Raw genomic sequence first — 12103 nt, 5'->3', positions numbered from 1 at the left:
TGTATTAATTGTCTTAGCACTTTTAAACCACAGAATTAAAACAGCTGGTGAGCAAGCAGGCAAAAAGAATTAGAAAGAGCACAATAAAACAGCAGAACAGGATTACACAATGTCAATGTGGAATTTTGGTCAATCTGCAAATGCAGAGCAGCAAATCTATCAGAATGCAGTGTGACATCACAAAACAAGGTTCACTTATCTCCCACATTTAACACAGCAAAACATACCAGGGCATTTCAGAGCAGCTTTAACTAAACCAAACTAAATTTGACACCAAGGCATAAATTATGGACAGATGTTCAAAAGCTTGGTCATGTTGAAGAGAGAGGGAAGTCTTTATCAGAGACAAACGTAAACTTAAAAACCTGTTTGGCAGACGGAATAGAAATAATTTTATTGGTGCACAAGTACAAGTCAGGAAACTTTTCATTTCCAACATCAAACTAGATTACAGAAACAAAAAGAAACTCAAAATACAAAAAGGAATGGAACAGAGTGCAAACAGTTTAAATCAAGCAAGTCATGTAAAAACTGAGCAAACTGCAATGCTGATGAAATCATTTCTTGGAGAACAAAAAGGCCTTAAATATGCTGCAGAAAATCATACAAGCATACCTTCAGACTTGAAGCAGTTACATGGTCAAGAATATTTGCCTCTTCTTTTCCAATACAAAGACTCTACCAACCAGATGCAATTTAGAAGTAGATTTTCTCTATAACAAATGTTCAACACTTGGTAAGTGATTGTGCGACAGAATAAGATTCCCTTTGTTATCCAATTAAGAGCTGGCCAAATGCCTTTAACAGAAGAAGGGAAACCAGCACATAGCCCTTTGAGAAACAAATCCTTTATTAGCACGGTTATAGGCAATGCATACACCTCATGTGCCAAATCTTCAGTTAACAGTCCAAAACAAACTCTTAAGCACAACTGGCAGGCTTAAATTTCTCTCTATGGTAGACATGCCTGAAAAAGTGCAGTCACAAAAAATGCACACAGTTTAATTGATTATTAAAAAAAACGGGGAGAAGAGAACAGAGTGCCAGCTCCTAACCATTTGCAGAGCACCCAAAAGAGATTACTCAAAAGCATAAATCAATAGTTTTTAAAACATAACCCAGGAAAAGAAAATGTTAATATCAGGAACCAAATTTGAAACAGGTGGCCATCAAGCTAAACCAACTTTAAACTATACATATATTGATAGCACCAGGGAGAACAGCGTGCTAGGGTAGTGTTCAATTCAACCAACATCTTTCTTCAAGTTTAGGGATCAAAGTGCACAGAACACATACATGAGATGACTAGCACTTGAACTAGTTTGTTCCTTGGACTTGATCCACATTCAGCATTTTTTAAAAAATCCATCAGTAATTATTGAAGCTGTTTCAGATTGAACACTGATTTACACAAAAAAACTGCTCACACCCCATGCACCTTGCTTTATATCCATACAATCCCTGTGTGAATGGTTCCAGCAGTGAAAGGTGAGCAAACTAACAGCAATGTCGCGCTTTTGTATTTCAAAAAGGTCAAACACTGCAACACAATCTATACCATGTGGTTTTCCTCCACAATGCTAAGGAGGATGACAAGCCCCTTCCTAAAGGTATCATTCCAATGATTAAAACTATTCTCAAATCCAAATTAAAATCTAGCAATACCCCAGCCATTGTAAATTTGTTTATAATTTTGTTTGGAGTGGGAATGAGGGCTTAATTTTCAAATAGCCTAATTTACAGGCACACATGTTTGAGTATACGTACACATCCCTAAAGTAAAAGTTAAATGTAATTAGCCAAAAAAGTCACTTTAGCACAACACACCATTATTTCTGTAAAGCAGGAATTAACACTCTTAGTTACACAACAGAAGTGTGAAATATTATTAAGTTACTCACAAACAGTTCTTTCCCTAAAGAACTCTTGCGTTTTAGTATTACAATCTCTGACAAAGAACTGGTCTTTCCTGGTTGGCTGCACTCAATGTAAATAAATCCAGCCTCTCTACGTTACCTATATTACACCTGCTCTTGGTATAAGGGAACCAGCTGCGGAACATAAATGTGCAAAGTTGGCACACAGTTGCTCCTTCCTCACAACTTGTGCGCAACATTGCATTGGCTAATTGGGTACGATTTGGGTTTCAGTTTGCATTGAACAATCTGCATTTATTCCTCAAATGGGTCACTGACCCGAGAGTTAGTCATTATAATGTATTTGCAATGGTATACTCTATCTCAAGGTCTAGGGGTGTTGGGGAAAGTGTGCTCTGGGAAATATTTCATCATATGTCGTTAAGAACATACAATGTTAGAAGCAAGTTGTCAGGCAAAGGATTCTGTTTGTCAGTAAACTTTTTTCTCAACTCCCTTTAACACAGGTCCATGCCCAAGATTCCAGAGAGAATGTGTGTGCATTTCTTTGAAAAAGAATTAGTTACAGAAGTGGAATAGCTAAATCTGTGTGAGGTTAGATGGTTTGGTATCCAGCATGGCTCCTCTTCCTTCCAATCAGATAAGCAATCAACACAATCAGCACAAGGCCAGCAAGAGCTGCACCAACAATGATTGGGATCAGCATGTCATCTTTATCCATTTGGCATTCTTCAGCTGTTCAAAACAAAAGATGATTTAAAAACTCATCGCTTAAAGCTACCAGAACTGTCACAATCCAAAATACATACTTTAAATGGTCAAGTACCTTTGTTGAAACACTCTTTACAGACCATGCTAATTAAAGCCAAAACAAATAACCTTATTTGTACAAAGTTCTCAGCTATGAAGCTAACATCAAATCTTTATAAGGTAATTTGATATGCACAAGCAAAAAAAATCTAATGTTCAACCATGTCTAGAAATCATTTTGTCTGGAAATAGGCAGAACTGAAGTGGCAAACAAAGTTGAAGGAACCTACAGTCCATTTACAAACTGTGCTTTTGTTCAAATGATACAGTAATCACTTTTCAAAATAGTAATATTTTAAAATTATGATAACTTACCAGCTCCGTATTTTGCATCATTTACTCTGAACGGTTGAACATGAAGCTCAAATGCATTGATGGAGACTTTTGGATTCACTCGCAATGTTTGTTCAGTATGGCACATATACGATTTGCCCAAGGTTGTCTGTATGTAGGTCAGGCTGTCATTTTTAGCAGTAAATTCCTTTCCTAAATGCAAAAAGCAAAAAGAGATGGAAGAACAAAATTCAAGTTGTTGTAATGTTTAGGAATGCAGCAAACAAAATGCAATATCTTTCAAGAGTAAACAGTACTCTAGGTATTAACTTTTCTTGGGACAAGCAAAAGGGGAAATGGTAAAATATATCATACAAGACCTCATATTTAATTTGTTCCTTGGGTGTCAAGGACACTGGCATTTTGTTGTCCACTTCTGGACAGACATCCTGAGGACACCAGCAGTTAAGCATTGTAAGTTACTCTAAAGAAATATACTGATCAGAATGCCTGGGAATAGTGAACTGGGTTGGGTTTTAAAATTCATAATCCTAAAAGAATTCATGACTTTCCTTATGGTGCTTATCAACATATTAGCAGAGATTTATTACAAATGAACTTGGTGGGACTCAGAACTCAATTTCTGGATTACTATTTCAGTATCACATCTACAAGATTATTGTTATTTTTATCCTTGAAGCAAATAAATTTTCCGATTAAGAAAGAAACTCAAATAGAGGCCAGTATCAATTCAGACCAAAATTAAAAAGTTAGGGAAATATCAACTCAAAGCAAAACAGCTGAATTCAAAACAAAGATTTGTTCTTGTAAATAATCTTTTCATCTGTTATCATATAGTTCATCAGCCTTCAATTTACTGATTACTCAACCAAAGGAAGTGGTCTTTTCCCATCGATGACCAAGCTCCTCTTAAATTTTAAAAATGTCAATCAAATGTTAGATCTCTTACATCTCTAATTAACCAATTCTGTCTGGAGTTTGGGTTGCTTAACCAATATTTTATATGTAATTATCCTTCCTTTCACTTGTAATCTATGCCTCATTTATAAAAAAAAAATTCTTTATTCACTTGAAAACCTTAAATCACACTTGGCATTGATGAAACACTGCTATTCCTCTACATACATCCACACCTCCCAAAAACCTTACTGTTCCATAGTTAATCGTGCAAATCACCCCAGATTCCGGTTTCATTCACTGGACTATATCTTTAAAGTATATTATAATCGATAATTACTTGATAGCCCTTGACAAACGCACAATGGTACATTTGGGGGGTGGGGTAGAGAGAGAGGGGAGCAGGGAGCGAGGGGGGGCAGAAAGCGAGAGGAGTGGACAAGCGCAGGGACAGAGGGAGAGGAGGGAGCAATGATACAGACTAAACAGTAAAGGGCAACATGGTGGCTCAGTGGTTAGCACTGCTGCCACACAGTGCCAGGGACCCAGGTTGGGGGATTCCAACCTTGGGCGACTGTCTTTGTGGAGTTTGCACAGTCTCACTGTGCCTGCCTGGGTTTCTTCTGGGTGATCTGGTTTTCTCCCACAATCCAAAGACATGCAAGTTAGGTGAATTGGCCATGTTAAACTGCCCACAGTGTTCAGGGAAGCGTAGGCTAGGAGCACTAGTCAGAAGTAGAGTAATACATCTGGGTGGAATACTCCGAGGGTCAGTGTGGTCTTGTTAGGTGTGAAGAAACATTTCCTTCAGTAACACAGATGAGATCAACAAAGAGGGGAAAGCACTGTTGTCAGGTCCACAGTCTTGCAGTCTTCTTGCTGACAGGCACAAATGATCCAAACTACACATTATATCCCTTCATTTTGCCAAAATCAAGACCCACTTCCAAATTAATGAATCCTCCACATGCTGCTAAACTATATGATCTCAGATTCAGCAGTCAAACCACAAGGTCACCAAAGAATATTCTCAAAACTTTTTTTTTAAATTTCTGAAATGGAGTGACAATGAAAAGTTCTATTAATTTCAGATGCATGAAGTAGAAGTCGTCTTCAATAAGTATCTTTCCTAATGCTTAAATAAAAAACTGCAAGTTTGTGTACTCCAAATCCAAATTATGTAGACCATCACTGATCAGAACTATTTCCCTCAATTACCCAACATTTTAAATGTGACAAGATGCATTTTTGAAAGTTGACGCCTACCTTGAGCAGTAGATGGAATTCTTGTGGAAATGGAAAGCTCCTTTAGGTAAAACTTGTTAGTAGTAGTATTCTGAACAAAAAACAACAGATTTCATATTATAGGGCGAATACCAAAACATTGGAGTAATAAAAGGAACAGTAGGCACCATTTTGAAAAGTCATTACAGGAAACAACAATAAAGTCAACAAGTCTTCACATAAAACATTAAAACAAGAATATCAGATTAAATTAAAAACATCAGTACAAACTAAATTACAATCATGGAGTTATAGAGGTCTTCTTTCGAATAGACTCGAAATGAAAACTCTTTTCTTTTTATAAATGCTGGCAGACTTGCTGAATTTCTCCAGCAATGTTTTTTTGTTTGTTTCAGACCTCTGGCATCCACAGGTCTTTGATTTATTTCAGTGAATCCCGCACACCCATTGCCCTTTGAGTAAATGTTTCTCCACATATCCATTCTTATCCTTCAACCTTAAGTCCATGTCCTCTAATAATTAATGTCTTCTCAGGTCCTTTCTTTCTACTCTAAGTTCCTCAGTTAAGCCACCCCTCCCTCAGCCTTATTTGCTGTGTGGAAATAACCTTAGTATATCCAATTCTTCGTTGTTGTGGCAATTTTATGTCCTGGTAACAAACTCCTCGGTTCTCCCTCCAGAGAAGTGAACTTCCCTGAATGCGGTCACCAGAATCTTACATGAAATTCCAGCTGTGGCTGAACCAATGTTTTACATATTTCCAGCATTTAGTCATACCTTCCCATATTTCAAGATGGCAGCACAGTAGGACACTTCACCAGCAGCTCATCCACTAATGTTTCTTTCTCTTTTTTCCTTGATTCTTTCTTTCTTTCTTCTTCCAGCCTCAGCACTGACTTGGCAATGCACCCTCCTGGCATGGTGCAAGAGTCTTTCAGCAGCCTGTAGCAGTCTCTTGGTTTGGTGTCCAGCAGGGAGAGCTGAACCTAATGCGCACCTAGTGATTGGAGACTGCAACAGCAGGAGGAGATTGGTGGTGGTGAAAGCAGCGATGATGACATTGCAGCCAGAAGCAGGAAGACTGAGTGGTGAAGGAGGTCCCCCGGTATTTGCAGCAGTGGCAAGAACAGGCAGCTGAGGTCTCCCAGACAGCAAGCTAAGCAGAGGAAATTGATCCCATGGCAAGCACTCAAAGACTGTTGAACATTGAACTTCGTTCCTTTATTTTTCTCGTTTATATTAAGGAGAAATTTAAATGTTACTTATTATTTTATTTCTTTATTTTTCTACTTATTCTATGGAGACCTGTTACAGTTAACTGTGTTTATTTTACTACTTTGTGCCTACATATTTTTGTACCCAAGATGGTGTCATGTGGCAACATTGGACACACTTCACGGTACTCCTATACTTGAGTACACGTGACAATAAAATCCAAACCTAACCTTTCTACTCTATAGCTCATCCCAGCATCCTCATGCATTTCTTGAAAAACCTACTTATACACCTGTCCCACCACATTTAAGAACCTGTGATGAACTCCAAGGTTCCCTATTTTCTCTATCCCTCTCAAAATCTAATTATTGTGTACTTCCTTGTTCTGTTTACTAGCCCCAAAGATGCAATCACTCACTTCTCTGTATTGAATTCCATTTGTCACTTCTCTACCCAGTCAACTAAATCACATATCATTATGAAGTCAACAGCCACCCTCTTCACTGACAATTAAACAAACCAGTTTTGTGCCATTTACAAATTTCCCATCATGCTTCCCACATTTAATTCTGATTCATTAATGTTTACAACAGACGAGATGCAACACTGTGCCCCTGTGGAACGCCACTGCAAACTGCTGTCCATTTGCAAAAACATTCACATTGAGTATTACCCTTTGTATGCAGCACTCAGCCAAGTTTGGATCCATGCACCACTGTTCCCCAGCATTGCAGAGTGTGTTACCTTTGCTTACTTCTCTTTGATATAGAATCTTGCCACATGTCTTACTAATAACCACAGTACCACCCGCAAACCTGCATGTTACTTTGTCAAAGAATTCAGTTAGTAAGACATGAGCTTGCCTTAACAAAACCGCACTGTCCCTAATTAATTTATATCTTTCAACATGGCAGCTTGTGGAATTGATTTGAATAATTTCCCATCACTGGAATCAGACTGACCAATTATTTGGTTAATCCTTAGTACCTTTTCAAAAATGGTACTAAAACTAGAGTTTATTCAGTTAAGAGCAAGCTAACAGTCCATGGACAAACACATGATACAAGTTGGACCAGGAAACATCCTGAGTTTCCGAACCTGAGCTGAGTTAGTAAAGTGTGCAGATCTAGGACCACACCAGAAACCTCACGCTAGGCTATAAGTTGTTCATGTCAACTGTTGAATCTATGTGAGGTTGCAGAATCTGTTGAAATCAAGACTAGCCCTGAGCTTTATTGCCTCCCAAGTGAAAATATTTCGTAATGCTCACTTTATGTTCACGTGTAGAACATTCAAAGGCAACATAGCCAAATATGACAAGTTCTGTCACTCAACATATCTACAAACAGCAGGGAGATGTTAAACCAAACAAAGAAATGGTCTATTTAAGTTACATACCACAGAAATGAAACAATGGAATTTGCACAACCTGCATGTTTAATATAGAGCATTCTTCACTCACCACAATAAACACAAAAATCAGCTTAGTTGGGTCATCAGTCAGCTGGAGCAAGGCATGATCACTACTGCAGTTTCCATCTGCATGTGTCGAGTTTGGCAGGATGTTAAAAACTTTCACTGCAGTCTAAGAAACAAAAAAGATACTTGATATGAGAATATTGCATCCTCAATAACACATTGCTTTTCACATTACAATTTAAACTAAAAGGAATCACCTTTTAAATTAAGACTGAAGGTTCGTGCTTAAAACAAACCTTTAAAAATGAGGCATTGGTGGCTTAGTTGCACTTTCCCTGGACCAGTAATCCAAAAGGTTAGTCTAACACTGTAGAGACAGGAGTTCAAATCACACCAGAGCATCTTGTAGAATATAAATTTAGTTAATTAATCTGGAACAGAGAGCTAGTCTCAGCAATGGTGATGATACGATGATTGAATATTGTTAAAATCCATCTGGTCCACTCGCGTACTTCAAGGATGCAAACCTGTCATCTTTATTGGTGTAGTCTACAAGTGACTTAAATCCAATGACGTGGTTAACTTAACTGCTCTCTGAAATAGGCCTTCCAAGTGACTTAGTTCAATAGGGTTAGGGCGTTACAGAGGCACCTTGATTACCCAAAGGAGTCGGGCTGGCAGTATTTCATTCAGATAATTGATTTAGATAATCAATTTGACCTTAAACAAGGGAAACCATGCTGATCTAATGCTGTGCTCTATTGGAGAGTTTGTTTCAATCCATAATTTTGATGACCCTATTTAAACAAATTAATCTTTGCATTCTGCAAATTGCAGGTTAAACTGAGAAGGATCATCTCATAAAATATATGAAATCTCAGCATTAAGCAAGGTCCTGAACAGCTTCTATAATCACAAAAGCATCAGTTTCCGCTGAACTCAGTGTCGTGATAGAAAGACAGAAGCACCACCTCACGCATGTTTACTTTCTCTGCCATTTATTTCATGAACAGCCCAGTAAAGTGACAGGAATAAAGCACACACTTTTGCAAAGCGCTGTGTAACTAACCCTTACATAAGAAAAAAATCCAGTTGTTGTTACTGGAGGTGCTTGTGTTTCTTTGTTTTTGCTAGCCTTTTCACATGTTCTTCAGTACAAGCAATCCAAATTCACTTACCTCTTTGATATAATGTTTTATGGGACCTTGAGATCTTGTTCGAATAATCAAGGTTCTCCTGTAAATGCTACCCTTGACAGGAACACCCACATCCCATTAAACAAGAGAAAAAGGGAAATGTACATTTCCAGTCAAACTACCTCTTTCATGGAGCTCACATTAATTGTCTTGAACCTTTTAATCCAGAGATGATCCAATTTGGACAGGGGTATTAAAATTTAAAAAAACAAGCAATGAGGATACAAGACAACACTAACCAGGGTTCAAAAGTTACTTCTGCCTTATGGAAAATGCCAAAATCACATTCCACTGTTTTTTTTTCTTTTTAGTGACCTAATAAAGTTTCAATTTTCCTATCTGCTTTGTCCTTGCTAATAACCCCTCCTCACATGTAATTCCAGGCTGTATCACAGTTTTGATGAGTCACAACTTCTGAACAAGAGATCAAGTATCATCAAACCCCACCACATTCATACTATTTACTGACACCATTTCCTTTCTTGTGCCTGTGTCAGGTGCTGATGAGTTCCCACTGGAGTACTATGAGCAGTTTTGGTTCCCGTATTCAAGGGGATACATTATTTCATTGGAAGCAATTCAGATAATCTTCACTAGGATGATCCCTGGTATGGTACTGTCTTATGAGTAAAGGTTAAACAGGTTTGGTCTCAAATCAATGTCGTTTAGAAGAACAAGAGGTGCATATAGAAACAAACAGGATTCTTAAGGGCCTTGACAGAGTAAATGCCGGGAGAATGTTTCCCCTCATGGAACAGTCGAGGATCAGAGGATAGTCTCAGAATAAAGTGACACCAATTTAACATTGAGAGAAGAAATTCCTCCTCACCTCAGAGGGTTGAATGTACAGTATTTTGAACTCCTTGCCACAGAGAGCTGTGGGGGCCGAGTCCATGCGCATATTTAGGCCTGAGATAGGTGGATTCTTCATCAGTAGGGGAAATTAAAGGTAACAGGGAGAGGGCAGGAATGTGGACAAGGAACGTCAGATCAGTCATGATTCTACAAATGGTGAAGCAGTCTTGAGGGGTGAACTGCCAACTCCTGTTTCTATTTCTTATGGTCAATCACACTAACCTGTAATGTGATCATGCAAAATCTAGAACAAAATTTATGATCAACATCCTAGTGTTCAACTCCCTCCACAGGCTTGCTCACTTTCACAATTATAACTAACGTTTAATCTCCACTGCACCGATAAATTAGCTAAACATTATAAACCACGCTTACTTTGCCCGATTACCTTGAACTTGTGTGCCCTGATATAAGTTTTTTTAATAATAGCATCAAACATCTTCCCTAAAACAGATGTTAAGCTAACTGATCTGTTGTTTTCTGCTTTCTCTCTCCCTCCCTTTGGGAACAAAGAAGCTATATTCTATGTATACCATTATATTGCAATATTCCCCGAATAGAGGAAATTTTGAAAAATTAAAGATGATGCATCAATTATCTCACTAATCACTTCTTTGAAGACTCTAGTTTGGTGCCCATGAGGACCCAGACATATGTCAATCCACAGCTCCAACAATTTGCTCAATGCCACTTTGCTGGTGACTAAATGGAATTCTTTTCTCCTTTCCATTTTCTGATTACAGCTCTTTCCATGATGTTACCGGTTTCTTCTATAGTAAAGACTGATGAATATTACCAGTTCAATCATTTGCCAATTCCCTATTTGTAATTATCAGTTTTCCAGGGTCTCTGGCCAGGTTTATTTGATAACTGCTTCTCTAACCCTGCCCTGAATCATGGGTACTTAGACTATTAAAAATACTACCCGAAAACAAGTTACCATTAGCATATAAACGATTAGGTTACTATGTTCAAATAGTCTCATTCATCAAACCATATAATTATGTGGCATCACAACTCTTAGCATTAAGTTTTCAACTCAAACTTATAGATATTAACTGATGTATATGTCTGTTATTTGGAGAGATTATGTTGATGGTGAAAGATATGTACAATACCTCAATCTTGAACTAGAATTCGAAGATTGCAGGACATCTGGAAGAGTCTATTTCCTGCTTTTGCAAGACTGTAAAATGTTTGAGTATTAGAGTTCACCTTGGCACATGAGGCTGATCTCCTGCAGAAGTTCTGAACAGGGACTTTAGTCACTATTCAGTTCTGTTCAGCATTCAGATTGCTTCTGAGAGAAGAAGGTTGTTTGGCCTAATGCCAACAGGCTTGACAGTTAAACAACAAACTTTGAAGGCTTCCCTAATCTGACTGGTGCCTGATTTTGCACCAATCAGTTGGAGGTACTAATGTTGAGCCAAAACAGTCTTGCAATGTTAAGCATATCGCTGTCCTCACACTAACTGTAGCATAAATATATACAGGTAGCTCTCCTATAAAGCCGTAATTGCGTTCTAGCTAAACCTTGCTTAATAGAAAATTGCTTAACAGAAATAAGGGGGTCTATGGGAAAAGTGGGGTTGGGGGTAGATCAGCAAATAATATCACTCACGATTGCTCAAAAATCATCCAAAATCCTAACACCAAGTATAGCACAGCCTGAATGAAGTCTAAATCATATTTATTCGTGAAACAAAAGTAAATTTAACATGTTGTCAAAGCAGGGACAGAGGGTCTCGTCACCACCACCTTCAGGTCAGTTGTGGTTGCAGAAGTGGATGGCTGTGGGTGATTGTCTTCTGACTATTCTTTGGGGTTGGTTTAGACTGTGTGATATGAAAGTTCAAGAACAAAGCAGAAATTTGTTTTGAGAAGATTTGTAGCTCAGGTTGTAAGTTTGCTCACTGAGCTGTAAGATTTGTTCTTAGACGTTTCTTTACCATGCTAGGGTACATTATCAGTGAGCCTCCGTTGAAGTGCTGGTGTTCTGTCCCGCTTTCTGTTTGTCTTGGTCTGTTAAGGTGGATAATATCATTTAGAACATAGAACAATACAGCTCTGAACAGGCCCTTCAGCTCTCGATGTTCTGCCGACCTATGAACTAATCTAAGCCCATCACCCTACACTATCTCATCATCGTCCACATGCTTATCCAAGGAGTGGATAATTCCAGTGCTTTTTCTCAGAGGTTGATAAATGGGGTCCAGTTTGATGTGTTTATTGATGGAGTTCTGTTTGAACACCAGGCCTCTAGGAATTCCTATGCATGCCTTTGTTTAGCTTGTC

The 12103-nt window shown here is 38.3% G+C and overlaps 1 protein-coding gene across 1 annotated transcript in view; it reads right to left on the bottom strand.

Annotated features, from left to right (window-relative positions):
• Positions 1-368: 368 nt before the first annotated feature.
• The window catches only part of lamp1a (lysosomal associated membrane protein 1a), a 37405-nt gene continuing 25670 nt past the window's right edge, over positions 369-12103 (bottom strand). The window contains exons 6-9 of the mRNA XM_043700240.1: positions 7801-7923; positions 5145-5214; positions 3003-3173; positions 369-2612 (exon numbers count right to left, since the gene is read on the bottom strand). Coding sequence (XP_043556175.1) covers positions 2473-2612; positions 3003-3173; positions 5145-5214; positions 7801-7923 — 504 coding nt within the window. The 3' untranslated portion in view covers positions 369-2472. The remainder of the gene's footprint in view (positions 2613-3002; positions 3174-5144; positions 5215-7800; positions 7924-12103) is intronic.

The sequence above is a fragment of the Chiloscyllium plagiosum genome, chromosome 12 (genome assembly GCF_004010195.1).
Source record: "Chiloscyllium plagiosum isolate BGI_BamShark_2017 chromosome 12, ASM401019v2, whole genome shotgun sequence".
Lineage (NCBI taxonomy): Eukaryota > Metazoa > Chordata > Chondrichthyes > Orectolobiformes > Hemiscylliidae > Chiloscyllium > Chiloscyllium plagiosum.
The sequence above is the reverse complement of the archived record's forward strand: the minus strand, read 5'-3'. Positions and strand labels throughout refer to the sequence as shown.